Here is a 14,009-nt window from a genome sequence, read left to right as displayed (position 1 = left end):
CTAAAGGCAGAATAGCTACGCTTACACTCCTATATTGGTGATGTTTCAATTTCTAAACAAATGAAAGAAACGTCACTCATGGAACCGCGATGTGGTAAGCTTCGCCCTACTGACCACTTTTCATCTTCATGCTCATTTGCATTACTCAAATATCCTCAAATTTAGATCCCCTGCGATTCACAAAATGCCCACCATAATTTTCGCCACTCAGTCAATTGCGACATTGTTATATAACCATACCACAACCGACGAGCGATCCTGTAACTCTTGTTTGCAAATCGAATGTATGGCTTTACCTTCATATTTGGATTATTGGGGGGTATGCTTCTGGAAGGATTCTTCTTTCTTTGTCTTATCATCGCAAAAGAATTAATACCAATCGAGAAACGCTACGAGGAGACATTACGAGTCTGCCGGGCGCGAATGAAAGATGCTGAGAGACTGAGTGAAGTCAGGAGGAAAGCATTTCCAGATAAACCATTCTTCACCCTCAGACAAGATCTAATATTCTGTGCGGATAATCTTGACATATTGAATGATTACGGGTACTGGAACCTTGAGGATACCAACAGCGAGGAAGGAGAAAAGGAGCGTGTGAAGGAGTGCGAGCAGACAGTGACCGGACATGAACGGCAGGATGGGAAGAAGTTTCGAGGCAGGACTTGGAGGAGGATATTGAGACACACCTAAACTGAAAGCAGAAAAGAAGATCTTGTGCCATAGATTATCTTTCAGAAGTAGTGATCTGAGAAGCTAGACTTAGGAAGATGTTTTGAGTATTTAGGATCCCTCATTCCGAGATTCTTGCAATTATGAAGACTAATAAATCTCTAACCAGCTTGTCAATTCTTGTCAACTGCCCCGGCCCCGATTCCCATTACAGTGTTCCGATCGTATCCACAGCATAACAATCCTTCGCCTCATTCCAAATGGTAGAGACCTTATTCGGTTCAACGTGCCTCTTCAAGATATAGTCAACACAATGCGTCGTGTGGTGAGATGAAAAGCTCCCATCATCAATCCACTTCTCATCTTCTCTACTCTTTGCAAACAGGAATTTCCCTTGTTTCTCCCACGTATATACACAGTGTGCAATATGATACGTCTGCGAAGAGAACAGCCAGCGATATTCGCCTGCTAGCACCACATCCATCGAGAGACGTTTCGTCAGGTAGTAGTCCTCATACAATTCCCAATTCCGCTCATCAATGTAACGTTGATGCATCTCCGTATCCACGCATTCAGCTGGCACCCACGCGAAAGACATAACATCAAACACACAGCCAAGTGAGCGAGCAATACGAGGTGTGTTTCCACAGCTCGTGTTGACGCTTGTGAGAACGGCATCCGGCTGAGGTGGATTGAGGAAGTCATGTTGTGTCTCGTCGCCGATATATTGGAGGTTCATGATTCTGGTTTCTTTTGGTTTGCTTTTGGCAAGATATCGAGGAACAATCAGAAGGAGAGCGACAGAGATGATAAGAGCAGAGAAGACGAGGATACTGGCCAAAAGCTGATGCCGATTGAACTGTCTCCGAATGATGTTTTTCTCAGGAATCTGGGTATTTTCCAGGTGCTTTTCATCCTCGTCAATTGTTTCGAGAGTATTCAAAGAACCACTATCTTCTAGTGACCTCCGTTCAAGTCTTTCGTAATCCCGATATCCTGGCATCTTGTGCGATGTCTTTATGCTGAAGCACTTTCAATGGTCATGAAAATTTTGCTGGTGTTGGGGAGCAACGAAAATCAAAGAATTCACTCTGTAGCCCCGCGGGTTTCCATGACCATATCGGTATTGACTTGAACTTGGGGGTTGGTAGATCAAGTCCACTGCATGCACAAGAGTAAGCTCGGAGACATCATTTGTGCTCAATTGTGGACAGAGATCGATGAACTTTCTGTCGCTGCTTTATTGTCATGGAATGTTGTGGAACGACCGTAAATGACTGGTTGAGAATTGCTGCATAATCAAGCCGCTATGAGAGGATCTAGTGCTCACCTACCCCGCGTCATACAGCAGCGCCGCATGTGCCGCAAAGAGTATTGCGAAGCTTAGTATGGGCTGGACAATCTTATTACCGGCTTTGAATTCTTGTGGCGGGTTTAAGTATTAGCCGCAGTATCCTGGAAATCCCTCAGACGTGCCATATTGATGTTGCGTTGTTGATTCGGTGGCTCTGCTGACTTAGTATGCACCCAACACGCGCGGATCTGCACGTATTCAGCCAGAAATCTTGCAGGCCCTATTTTTGTCGCCTCACTATGCCAACGACTGATCACAGCATCACGACAAAATGGCACACTAAAGAGGTTACTTGACAGTGTTGACTTGCATAGTCGTGGTTAATCTCATCACAGCGTAAGCAGGCTGAGTTGTAACTCAGGTATCATAGTTGTAGCACAGAATCCCATCCTCGGTGTCAATGATATCCGCAACCGTTATTGCCGATGCCATATCTCCCATCTCGATCACATCCCTTAAGCTTGCCTTCTCATCTGATTCCTCTGAGTGCTTTGTGTCATATGTTCCACGCCTTCCTGGTATTTTATTTTGCCACTTCGACCACAACCTGTCCAGCTGCGCATGATGCAAGAAGAATAATGGATCTATAAAATGTCAATATCGACAAGCATCAATCACATTACACCAACTTACCTGCAGGAGCATTGAATGACAAGAAGTCTCCTCGTATACCAAAAGGTATCGTATTGTGAGGGGCGTCTTCCAGCTTCAAAGTGAATGAAAGCAGATCGTCTTCATCAAGTATCTTCTCCACCATGTTGGGCTGAATAAGTTTCCCGGTGAAATGACCTGTTGACGTATCGTTCCTGAAGTTTCTAGAAAGGCAATGGGGGTAAACCTTCGTGTCAATGTACCGTGCGGTAGTCATAGCGAAAGGGCCATCTGTCACACAATGACCGCCGCCTATTTGACTCTCACCGAGTGCGGCATCACCATTGCCTCCGAAGCCAAGCTGTGTATCAAAGACTGGAGAGGCTGCTGGATCTTGGTAATCTAGAACCCAGTTCCAATAACTAGAGAACTCAGATCAGCTTGGCATGACACGGGGAAATCCATCTGCGGTCCCTCTTCTAAATGGGTACCTACGGCAATGGTCCAGCGTACCCACACTCGTCTCTCAAACGTTCTTCGTAGATGTGAAGGAAGTATCGATGCCATGGAAGAAAGCTGGACTTCTCGTGACCTATGATATGTCAGTTACCAATAGCTAAACGTGACCGGTGGTTAACTTACTTGTGTAGCCAACCGCAGGATGAATATATGGAAAGTCATCATAGCGGCTTCCGCCAGTTGGAAGATCAGAAGGACGATTTTGGAGACATCTGATGCTCTGGATGTAGTTGAGTTTGTCTGTGGTTGAGAGTGTTCTCCATTCCTGGCGAGTGCGAGGCTTCTCACAACGAATGGATGCGGGTCGGAAGGCTTGTGATAAGGTGTAAATGAAGGCACCGGTGGTTAGTGCTATCAGAACAAAGACGAGAATGACTTTAGGCCTTCCGCTCCAATATTTGGTATGTCTTCACGAAAATGAAATGTAAGTGATCAGGAGCAAGATGGCGATGGGCTGAAGCTGTATCTCACCTACTTGTCCTCTTTTCTTGATCCTCTCCGCCAGGTAGCGACGAGTAATTGACTTGATGGGTTCGGACATACATTCTGTTGTTCTGGAGCGCTTTCTGGAGCACCTGCCTCGTGCGAGACAGAGCAGCTAGAAGTGTTCCCTTGGTTCTCGGTGTGACATGGGAAAAATTCCTCCTACAGCCAACTTTGCCATCTCATGTCGAGACACACCCTCGGCATTTAAGACTCCCCGAAAGTCCTAGTAGTCGATCTTGATGCTTGAGGTGCCCTGAATGCGGCGTAAGAATGATTTAACCGGACATCCCGCTCGCCATGGAGGGTCGCCACTAAGTGACGAGCGAGTCGTCTTCGCAACGTTACACAATATGTACAAGAGGAATGATCCCGATTCTCCCACCATCTCTGTACAGTGGGTTTGATATACGTAGATGGCTGAGGTTGATCGAAGTTGTTTCCTGCAGAGATTCGCTCGCCTCATGTAAGCCTAGTAAGCTGTGCATAACTTAGCGGCGGAATACTATGCAATTCCCAAAGCGACTCCCTTCCACATCTGACTCGTCTCGACAGCGAATTAGTTATCTATATGCGCTTCCGGCATAGTTCGGTGAAAACCCGTTCACTTCCTGACTAGCGCACGCCGCCTGATATTGCCCGATATCCACAAACACCATCTAAAGATCTCTGCTGCCTGACGCCAACGAATTCTCCGGAAGTCTCGTCGCACTCTAGGATGTCCTAAAATTCAAAGACGTCAAAGACGTAGTTTCTAAAAGCTTCACTCTGAATACCTGCACACAAACAATACCTCGAGGCATTGTTTTAGTTCACCTCGCTTAAAATTCTGTGTGCCCAGAGCAACAGCTGACTAACTTCACCACCTACTTGAGACTCTCGAGATAGTGTGATTCTTGTACACGATGAATTTCCTTGCAACTGAGTGCAAATGATTGCCACCACGAAAATCGTACTCTCATATTCTTGCCCATTCTTGAAAAACGTTGATTTGCCTCCTCTCCCTGAATGATACCCACTCAGACCACAATGTCCTAGATCTCATTTTCCAATGTCACACGATGAATAGGCCATTCCAACCTCCAACGTTCTCCTCGGATCAGTAGGCGCTCGGACCTCATCAAAACAGTGCGTGTTGTGCTCTCGATCTCGCATGTAGTCGTTAAGGGGGCCGCCAGTGGGAAGTACTTGGAGATTCCTCGAAAGCAGATATTGACAATGAGCACCGTGGAATGGCCAAGTCGAAAAGTACCTCTCGTACTTCCCTGCCAAGATATCCTCGGCGGGAATCTCCTCAGTCCTGTTCTCATGTTTCCAGAACGGCCATTTTTGCGAATGAAAGTACATGAGGGCATGTGTGTTGTTAAGACATGGAGGTGGTGTCCAAGCATAGACCATAACATCCAACTGACATCCCAGACTTCGAGCTTCTTCTGGGGTTTTCCCACATTTGAGCGTAATGGTGTTGTCTGGTTGACCATTTGGTTTCTCGTAACGAGACCACAAAAATGCTTCGGACAGACTGACCAACAGTAGTACAGCTGCGAAGAAAGCATACAATATCCAGTGGCGATGGAAATTTTGGATCTTTGTTGGTTCTATATCCGCATTTCCTTTCTCCAGTAGTGAAAGATTATCGTCCTTATCGGATAAGAGCAACGAAAATTCTCGAGTATTCTCCATGGCATCTGTTGATGGCGAGAAGAGACGAAAATAATGTGAAGAGATGGATTAGAGAATTTTTGCCAGTCTAAAAGGCTTGCGGCAGTCTGGAAATAGCGAAGGCTGCAATGCGGTCAAATCTCCCCCACGGTGTGTTGTTTCATGTGTTATGGCCTTCCTGCTCCAGTTTGGCTACTTCTTGAATCCACCGGCTCTAGAACAGTGATGTAATCTTACTGTGTATCATCAGACACACGGTAAGAATGTAGCGGGAGGGTAAACCAATCGCACTTGTTACCTTGAGAAGTAGAAATCATGTTATGATCCGTGCCGCTCAAGAAGGTATACAGCAGTCAGCCGTACATTTTTGCCACCTCCGTGTCGTCCAGTCAAGGTCCCAACATGTCATTCACACTTAGGCTGAATGTACTGGTTGCTGCCACTGCACGTTTGACACATGCACTTTAATTCAGAAGAACCTTGAAAGTGTGCCAGCTTCTTTAATCCTTGCTCGTTCTGCCAATCTCTTACAGCCATGAATCCTCTTGATCAATAGTGTAGTTTCATTATCGGACCAAACTCCAAATAGGAAGGTCAGAGTAAGTGCTCCTTGTAGCATTAAATGTCTCTGGCTAGATCTTGGCTGCAGCAGTGAGTTACCATATCCAACAATGAGCTGATAGGAGCATTCAAGCGAGGGAGCCTGATGTATAAAGCTATCATCGGACTCTTGTAATAAACTCTTTCCATTCTCAACATCTGTCCAGCTGTAAATCTCTGACATCCATTCAAGAATCCTCTTAATCCCTACCAAATACTCAACATGAAGGTCCTCTCCGTCCTCGCTGCCATTGTTGCTTCAACCTTGGTTGGCCAAACCATCGCTGCTCCCGTAGCCAACGCCGTTGCTGAGAGATCTGAGTTAAATGACCGTGGACTCGTGAGTGCCACATATTTGCTGTAAAGAACGAGGAACAATAACTCATATCGTGCAGGCAACCATGTTCTACGGCTGCAAGTTTGCTCCCGAGGAGACTGAGGTCGATGATGCCGACCCGGATAAACTCAGAAAGCTCATCAAGGAGAGAGTAGGTCTTCGAATCATTAACTCACATATCATCGCTGACGGAAATACGTAGTGTATCCCCAAGAAGTTGTGAACGGATCACATCTGTGGCAACAATGAGATGGCTTGGATATCTTCGGATGGCTCTAGCTTAACTCAGAGTTTGTAGAAGCATAATATGACACTCATTCTCTTAACTTTTACACCTAGAGCTATCTATTCATTCGCTATGATCAACCTTGTGAAGTCGGTGAAGTTTCTTTTGTGGTCCTTCTTGATTTTTGAGATGAGTTTTTGGAATATCAAACTTCTCTTGTTTTCCATGATTCTCTATACCGTTAAGTTTGGCTTATGTTGCCATGAGCTATCGTCATGTCCATATCGTAGTTTCATCTCAAAATTATAGAAAATGAGGGTCGATGTGAGTCAAGTTTCTGGAGTTTTTGCAATTGAGTTCCTTGATTGTTTTATTATGGATAAGAAAGCCCTAACAAGGGTAGATCCAAGCTTTAAAAGACTTCTCATAAGTGAGTAGACCCAGTAGACCCCGTACTGTATGGTTTCAAACACCGCCTTGGCCCCCCAAGCAAATATGGAAACCAATGCATTTCTTCCCCTACATCCATTCCCCTCAAAATTTAATGACAATAGATACTGAAAACTCCTTTAAACAACTTCAGAGCAATCTTGGATGAACTTCTGCAGATTTCGGAGGATCATTCCAATAGATCGGTCCAATATCCCCAACTCCCTGAGCACACTTCAAATATGCTGTCCCAGTGAACAGCATAGTCTTGATATCTCCAGGACTCCTGACTTCTTCCAGACAATGCTCTGCATGGGAAATGTTCCTTGAAACATTGTCCACCGGGGTGCCATAAGTCAGGCACTGAAGTTGTCGATGGATAAGATACTGGCAATGCTTGAGGTGGAGCAGCCACGAGGTGTATGAATATTCATGCCTTGCAGCGAGAATATCTTCGTGAGACAAAAGTTCCGATCTTGAAGCATCGCTCCAGAATTCGATTCCGTGAGAGACTAGCCCTTCCCAGTACTCATCAGAGAGAGTTTTGTTGAAGCACGGAGTTGGTATCCATGCGTAGTTCATGACATCGAAGACGCAGCCTTTTGACCTAGCTTCTGATGCTGAGGTTCCGCATTCTAAGATTTGATCTGGGACAACTGATGAAGATGTCGGTATCGGCGTCGGGTCTGGATGTCTGAGAACTGCGTAGAATAGACCGAGGATAGTAATGCTGGATATTGCTGTTGCGATAAGGATGACAACGTGCTTAATTCGAAAGGATGAAGGAATTTTGGCCCCTTTGGATACAGCAATATTTTCAGGTAGAAATGGTTGCTGGCTCTCATCATCTTTAGATGACTCCGACGACTTTTTTCTGAAGAGACCTGACAATTGATCCATAGTAGGCATCGTGATCCAATGCTGTCATAACAGTAACCACGAATACTTGGATGGCAACACTACGAGCACTTTGAAGTCTAAAGAAAGTGAGCGGTGGACAAGTCTGGCATTCACTCTCAGCACGAGGGGCAATGTGCTGCTGCCGTCACAGTTCGATGTCGTCGTTTGCTTACCTCGCTTAAGCGAAAAGGGGGCGGGGTCGCAGTAAGCGAGATTTTAGGTCAAAACGGGCTGATTAGGTCCGGCTGATAAACATGCAGACCGGAACTTCCGAGATAGGAATGATTTACATTGCGTGGGATCTTCATGTGCGAGATATAGGTGCTTCTTACCTGAGCACTGATTCTGCGAGAAAGAAAATGTGACTGGTGATATTTCAGTGTTTATCTCAGCACTAGCTCGGATTGTAGGTATGCCCCGCTCAAGTCCATGCACACAGCTTGTTTTGATCCTTGAACACCTGCCACCGGGGATAAAAATCTGGCTTTACGTCAATTCACATTCATCCAAATCGAACGGCACAGCGGGACAAACATACAATAAGCACTTTTGGTTTCAGCCTGCACGATGCGTGCCAAGCCATATGTCGGATTCACATCAGCACTAAACCGATGGCCGAATGAGGAAGGTGATCAATTGATGGATGTCCTGATACGCCCGAGATTTACGATCCCATCGAGACAAATTTGTGGTTGGATCCGAGCCTCTGGACTTGTTGTGTAAAAGCAGCAATACCTGATAGCCTGGTCAACATTGCCCCAATCATGGCGTCTGATATGGAAGTCAACGTCACAAATCATACCCCAAGAGCCACAGAGCTTTTCAAATACTCAAAATCGTGGCACAGCTCTATTTTAGGAAGGTGTTGTACGCAGAATGTTTGATCAGTTCCATGCAGTGAATTTAGTGTTGACGTCAAGTTCAACATCCATCTCTGCCAATAGGATCTCTTTTACGACTTCACAGTCGACAGACTTTGTGCGAGCAAGTTTCCAGTACTCTTCGATCCCCCGCTGAGTTAAGATTTTTAGTGACGTTAATTTCGAATGCCTTGTCTCAAAGGCTTGACACAGACCAGCTACTTGTACCCAAGCACTACCTATTGGCGTAGGGACAATACCGTAAACCACGGACAGTGACCATGGACTGGATCAAATGTCGCTGGCAGCAACAATCATACAAAAGACTTGAACTTCGAGATCAACATTCAAATTCGGACATTACAGAAAAGAACCAACGTCAAGGTCGCCATGAGTTCTCATACGCAGTAACATTGGTCAATTTATTGCTCACAATCTTGACCATCACGATCGTCTTTGTGCATCACAACGGGCCAAGACAACACATATTAGCCAGCGAGGAATGCATCTGTCCAGAAACATGGACCGATGCCCGGTACGAATACCCAGGGATGAATACAGATTTGAAACAAGTTACAGGATACTGTAAGGAAGCAACATCGTCCTCAATATGTGTACAGATGGTCTAACCATTTAGCAGCCCCCCTCCTCGATGAAGTTGACCTCACTCCGCAACCCAAAACTCTCAACGGCGCTTTCCATTCCAACACCACGATATTCATGCAAGACCCCTCACCCGCCGTCGATGCCGCCTGGCTCTTCTTCTCCGAAGACATATTCCTCACCCCTTGGACCAGCGTTCGCTACTCCGGTCGCAGCCTCAGCAAATCCATACATTTCGAGCCCGACTCTGCTGGTAACCCAGGGCAGTACATCGCAACATTTGACGTGTTTCATCAGATCCACTGTCTGAATTGGTTGAGGAAGAGTGTGAATTGGGAATATTATTATGGGGAGGAAAAGCCGACGGAGACTTATTTGATGCATCAGAAGCATTGCATTCATATGTTGCTGCAGAGTTTAATGTGTAATGCTGATGTGGACATGGTTACGTTTGAGTGGATGGAGGGGCACGATGAGAGGGTTGAAAGTTTCGGGAATGAGGAGAAAGAAGATAACGGTGGTGAGGTGCAGAAGAGGAACCGGCAGGATGCAATTCCAGCAGCGAATTTCAATGTTCATAAGATGTGTAGGAATTTTTCGGCATTAGTTGAGTGGGCAAAGAAGAATAAAGAGGAGGATCCGGTACAGACGAGGAGAAAGTTGAGGGTGCCTGATAATATACGGCTGAATCGGCCAGAGGACTATTAGATTGTTTCTGAATACCATCTTTGTCATGCAATTTTTCTCGTGGAATTATGTACAAGCCTGACTCAGTGATTGTAGGATCTCATGGATATCTTCGTGCAGGTGCAATTCTTCACTTTGGAGTGTCTGACAAACTAACCGCCCCTCTCGCAGCAACCACTTCCTCCATCGAAACATTCAACGCCCTATCCATCGCCCAATTTCGAATCATCTCAAAATTCCGACACTGATGTCTCGTGCTGAAATCCGGATACGGCTCACTATACCCATCAACCCACACAGCCGTAACGAGACCAATGTCAGCGGTACAAGTGAGTCTTTGGCGGATCATGTCAATGCAGTGATCTTTTCCGTCTCTCTGTCAGTCCGACTCGCTGACGAAAACCAAATTCGACGATGAAGTAAGGTAAGTAGTAGCTTACCGACATGATTGCGAAGCCAGTGATCGCCAAAAGCATGCTCTTTCTCATAATGTTCCATATACGTCGCCATACGTACGAGATTCTGTATCGCGAACAACTATCAGACTTCAATATCCTGTACTGAAGATGAAAAAGCCTACCAAACAATGCAAATTATGGAAAACTTCCAGCGTAGCAAAGTATCCGCCTCCGAACTCATCTGGGATCTTGACCGTGGCATTGGCCCTAAAGTCTTTCCCGATAAGATGCAGTTCTTCTTCTGAGATGGAAAGGGTGGGACCAGGCAGTACTGTAAGGTTGGGTCAGCGCCTGTGAAATTGTGGTGCTGGATAGGATCTTGAACTCACTTGAGCCGGATGAGAGAGCATCCCAAGCATCATCTAACTCTTTCCTTGGAGTCCCTTTGTACGCTGATTTATGATTAAGGGCGCCATGGAACTGTTGCGTAATATATTCTACGGCTGGCTGTGCTGGAGCTGAGAAATGAAGTTAGTGCATGGAAAACCACCTCGGCGAGGAAAGCTTACAGTAGATAATGGGCTCAGCAGGAGCACAAGAACAGGACTGGTTATTCCGACTGTAGCTCGCGACGAGCAATGTCAAGGAAACAAGGAAAAATGCAGCGTGTGTAATCCAAAGCATAGATTGTTTGGCAAACGTGGCTGCTCGTGTCGGGTGCCGTGGCCGAGCGCCATCTTCTGGTGGGAGGGGTTCATATTTTGACATAGTGAGCTGACGAAAAGTGATACTGGTGATGGCCGTGGCAGGAATGAGAAACGGAGTATAGATCAGAGCTTAGTCATTCATCTGATCGTCATGTGCACAGCGTATGAAGGGGAGGAGGAGGAGAAGTGGGAGAGCTCGCCCCTGGGTAGCCTTAGCGCTGACAGAGCAGCGTACCACTTAAGAGCAGCCTCCACGACAACTCTTTGGATAGATAAGAGCATTTGTTTAAATTATCTAGTGGCAGATACGACGATACAATATGGCGTCAAAGTTCGAGCTCCCACGAAAGTCATTCGAAGACGACACCAGTAATGACCGTCTTTTGCAAGACGAGCCGAACGGTTTCCCTGACAAGCAGCACCATATGTCCGAGTTCCGTAGAACATTACTCAAATACGCTTTTATTAGTTCTACGACATTGACAATTCTCCTCCTATCAATCACCACATCCACACTCCTCCTCCAAAAATTGCATTTCACTCCCAACTCTTCCCGAGCCACCACACCCCAAATATCCCCAGGAAATATCCTCAACTGCGGCACATCTCCATCACAAGCCCGTGCTCTAAATTGCATCTTCGACATAATGGACTACAGCTGGACTCCCAAACCATGCTTTCACGCCTCCCTCTCCCAGTACTACCTTGACCTAGCACTCTCCCGCAACCTAACATTCCACCTCACCTCCTCACAATCCAAGACTCTCCCCACATCCGAAGTGTTAGCCGGAAAACACGAATACGTATTCACCACCCGGATCTTCCACACGCTACATTGCGCATACTTCTTGAACCGGCAAACAAGCGTGTTGATGGACGGCTTAGCGACGAGTCTGATGCGCAACGCGAGTTATGGCGTGCATTGCCTGAACGAGGTAATGGAGCCAGGTAATGCGGAGGAGGAGATTTTCGCAGGGTTTCATTACGAGAGGTGTGCGATGGGTTTGGGGTATTTGGAGCCCAGTGCGAGAAGGAGGCCGAAGGGGAAGGGGTTGGGGAAAGTCGTTGATGGAGGGGCGGGGAACGCGTTGAAATTACCGGACCCGCCGGCGGTGTAATGAATTTGCATTGTATTGTACAGGGTATCTATTGAATTGGATTTGGGGCTGAAGCTTTGATAGCTTTCAAAAAGGCACCGACGTCTCCTTTGACTCCTACGGCGTTGGCCATGTCCCAGTCTACGACGCCGGCGTTCTCGAGACCGACTCTAATCAACTTCACCCGTCCTTTGCTCCTCCGAACCAGATCCTCATTCGGCCACCTCAATACGCCAACTGTAGACATGCCTACTCCCAATTCTAAGATCACCGTCGATCCCTGCGTCTTACTGAGGACATTCCTCCTAAACTCCTTCCACCTCTTTTCACCCTCTTGGTACGGGACTTCTGTAAAAGCGCTACCCGACCGAACACAGAGCATCAATCCACGACCACAGAAAGTGCATTTCGGAACTTTGCTGGCATCAGTCAATTCTTGCGTGACTGGGTCCATGAAAGGAATCGCAGCGTCGAGCAGCGGAGCAGAAGGGAAGTAGGCATCCTGTCTGCACGGTTTTTCGCATTGCAGATATTGGTATCGTCCTTGTGGGGTACTCATAATATCCTCAGGGAAGTCATTCTTGACGAAGAAGCCATCTGCGTTGCTCGTCCTGACATGTACTTTTCCATTTTCGAATCGCCGTGTTATCTTCAGGAGGTCGCCATAGACGTCTGATTTTGGCCATTTCCGGATCATGAGCAAGTGGTGGAAGAAATATCCCCACTTCACTTGCTGGCTTGGCCAGTTGATGGGACCGAAGAGGTCGTACAGGCGACGGAATCCGTACTTTTTGTAGCCGTGCAGATGGGTGGAGAGGACGGATGTGGATGTGTAATCAAGACCTGTAGAAGCGGAAAGTCCTGCGCCGGCGGATATGATAAGAGTATCAGCTTGTGCGAGCCAGTTGGCAGCAGTTTGGGTCGAGGAGTTTTCTGGGATGGGAGCTGGAGCTGTGGGAATTGATGCCACGTCGGATGCAGATAGAAGACTGGAATAGATCTCGAGATCGGCATCCAAGAAGACATCGAAAATTATATCTGTTATCGTTGTTTCTGGGTGTTCGTCGATCCATTTTTTCACACTGTTGACGGCAATATTCGCAGCCAGTGCTTGCGGAAAAGCAAAAATTCCAGTCGAGATGCAGCAGAAAACCAGGACCTTTCTTCCGTTCTCCATGGACTTCAACCCCTCAACTGCATTCAAGCAATTCTCATAAGAGCTCTTCAAGTCATTGATATCAACTGCGCTCGGCTTCGAGCCTTGTTCCAGCTGTGGACCAACAGTATGGATTACATGCTCCGCTGGGAGGCAGTACCCTTTCGTGACTTTTGCTCGTCCGACTGGCTCTTCGCTTCTTTGCGCTGTCATAAGAACCTCGCATTCGTCTCGTAGACGTGGACCAGCTGCTGCGTGAATTGCGTTGTCAATACATTTGTGTTGGGGCTGGAAGCATCCCAACATGCGAGAATGTGCTGCATTGACGATCGCTGTGACACCAGAGAGAGTGGTGATGTCGCCTTTCCAAACGGAGATCTTAACTTTTGAAGCGTTTGATATAGGTGAAGATCGATAGGTAGTTAGGGGCGGGATCGATGAAGAGTGTGTGAGCAGCTTTTGGTCTCTCTCATATTGCAGGGCTCTGTCGATACTTGTGAGAATATCGTCGGGAATGGGTGGTGAAGGCGAGCGGATGCAGAGGAGCGTTTTCAGGACTGCCAACTCATCGAAAGTATCCATATCACCATCGGGATAACGTTGTGCGATAGCAGAAGCGATGGAAGGAGTTTCGTCCAGGAGGAATTGTATCGAGTGTGAAAGGTGATCCGAAGGTGTGTTCGTCATTGTGTCTAATGTTGGAGTCGGATACCGTATTACTGTGCGTTTGC

General features: G+C 46.8%; 9 protein-coding genes across 9 annotated transcripts; 3 read left to right on the top strand and 6 right to left on the bottom strand.

Annotated features, from left to right (window-relative positions):
• Nucleotides 1–334: 334 nt before the first annotated feature.
• On the bottom strand, nucleotides 335–2,060 carry ONS95_009161 (uncharacterized protein). The gene has a single exon (XM_058502732.1). It carries the CDS (start codon nucleotides 1,670–1,672, stop codon nucleotides 878–880), a length of 795 nt encoding a protein of 264 aa, XP_058361661.1. The 5' UTR covers nucleotides 1,673–2,060; the 3' UTR covers nucleotides 335–877.
• Nucleotides 2,061–2,113: 53 nt separating this feature from the next.
• On the bottom strand, nucleotides 2,114–4,142 carry ONS95_009160 (uncharacterized protein). Its single transcript, XM_058502731.1, has 5 exons — nucleotides 3,605–4,142; nucleotides 3,257–3,540; nucleotides 3,110–3,206; nucleotides 2,657–3,036; nucleotides 2,114–2,607 (listed from the first exon to the last, which is right to left on the bottom strand). Exons 1-5 carry the CDS (start codon nucleotides 3,676–3,678, stop codon nucleotides 2,381–2,383), a joined length of 1,062 nt encoding a protein of 353 aa, XP_058361660.1. The 5' UTR covers nucleotides 3,679–4,142; the 3' UTR covers nucleotides 2,114–2,380.
• Nucleotides 4,143–4,308: 166 nt separating this feature from the next.
• ONS95_009159 (uncharacterized protein) lies at nucleotides 4,309–5,460 on the bottom strand. Its single transcript, XM_058502730.1, has one exon. It carries the CDS (start codon nucleotides 5,297–5,299, stop codon nucleotides 4,658–4,660), a length of 642 nt encoding a protein of 213 aa, XP_058361659.1. The 5' UTR covers nucleotides 5,300–5,460; the 3' UTR covers nucleotides 4,309–4,657.
• Nucleotides 5,461–5,914: 454 nt separating this feature from the next.
• ONS95_009158 (uncharacterized protein) lies at nucleotides 5,915–6,548 on the top strand. Its single transcript, XM_058502729.1, has 3 exons — nucleotides 5,915–6,218; nucleotides 6,274–6,366; nucleotides 6,418–6,548. The coding sequence occupies exons 1-3, from the start codon at nucleotides 6,102–6,104 to the stop codon at nucleotides 6,436–6,438; spliced, it is 231 nt and encodes a 76-aa protein (XP_058361658.1). The 5' UTR covers nucleotides 5,915–6,101; the 3' UTR covers nucleotides 6,439–6,548.
• Nucleotides 6,549–6,780: 232 nt separating this feature from the next.
• On the bottom strand, nucleotides 6,781–8,078 carry ONS95_009157 (uncharacterized protein). The gene has a single exon (XM_058502728.1). The coding sequence runs from the start codon at nucleotides 7,777–7,779 to the stop codon at nucleotides 7,021–7,023; it is 759 nt and encodes a 252-aa protein (XP_058361657.1). The 5' UTR covers nucleotides 7,780–8,078; the 3' UTR covers nucleotides 6,781–7,020.
• A 25-nt stretch (nucleotides 8,079–8,103) lies between these two features.
• On the top strand, nucleotides 8,104–9,956 carry ONS95_009156 (uncharacterized protein). Its single transcript, XM_058502727.1, has 3 exons — nucleotides 8,104–8,748; nucleotides 8,833–9,215; nucleotides 9,271–9,956. The coding sequence occupies exons 2-3, from the start codon at nucleotides 8,912–8,914 to the stop codon at nucleotides 9,939–9,941; spliced, it is 975 nt and encodes a 324-aa protein (XP_058361656.1). The 5' UTR covers nucleotides 8,104–8,748; nucleotides 8,833–8,911; the 3' UTR covers nucleotides 9,942–9,956.
• A 94-nt stretch (nucleotides 9,957–10,050) lies between these two features.
• Nucleotides 10,051–11,086, bottom strand: ONS95_009155 (uncharacterized protein; the record flags this gene model as incomplete). The annotated part of the gene is made up of 5 exons (XM_058502726.1): nucleotides 10,051–10,283; nucleotides 10,361–10,442; nucleotides 10,501–10,649; nucleotides 10,708–10,836; nucleotides 10,888–11,086. 5 exons carry the CDS (start codon nucleotides 11,084–11,086, stop codon nucleotides 10,051–10,053), a joined length of 792 nt encoding a protein of 263 aa, XP_058361655.1.
• Nucleotides 11,087–11,345: 259 nt separating this feature from the next.
• Nucleotides 11,346–12,143, top strand: ONS95_009154 (uncharacterized protein; the record flags this gene model as incomplete). Its single annotated transcript, XM_058502725.1, has 1 exon — nucleotides 11,346–12,143. The coding sequence occupies one exon, from the start codon at nucleotides 11,346–11,348 to the stop codon at nucleotides 12,141–12,143; it is 798 nt and encodes a 265-aa protein (XP_058361654.1).
• A 28-nt stretch (nucleotides 12,144–12,171) lies between these two features.
• On the bottom strand, nucleotides 12,172–13,965 carry ONS95_009153 (uncharacterized protein; the record flags this gene model as incomplete). The annotated part of the gene is made up of 1 exon (XM_058502724.1): nucleotides 12,172–13,965. The coding sequence occupies one exon, from the start codon at nucleotides 13,963–13,965 to the stop codon at nucleotides 12,172–12,174; it is 1,794 nt and encodes a 597-aa protein (XP_058361653.1).
• Between the last annotated feature and the right edge of the window lie 44 nt (nucleotides 13,966–14,009).

The sequence above is a fragment of the Cadophora gregata genome, assembly GCF_030347475.1.
Source record: "Cadophora gregata isolate MNR1 chromosome Unknown scaffold_3, whole genome shotgun sequence".
Lineage (NCBI taxonomy): Eukaryota > Fungi > Ascomycota > Leotiomycetes > Helotiales > Ploettnerulaceae > Cadophora > Cadophora gregata.
Note: the sequence above shows the minus strand (reverse complement) of the source record. Positions and strands in the feature narration are given on the sequence as shown.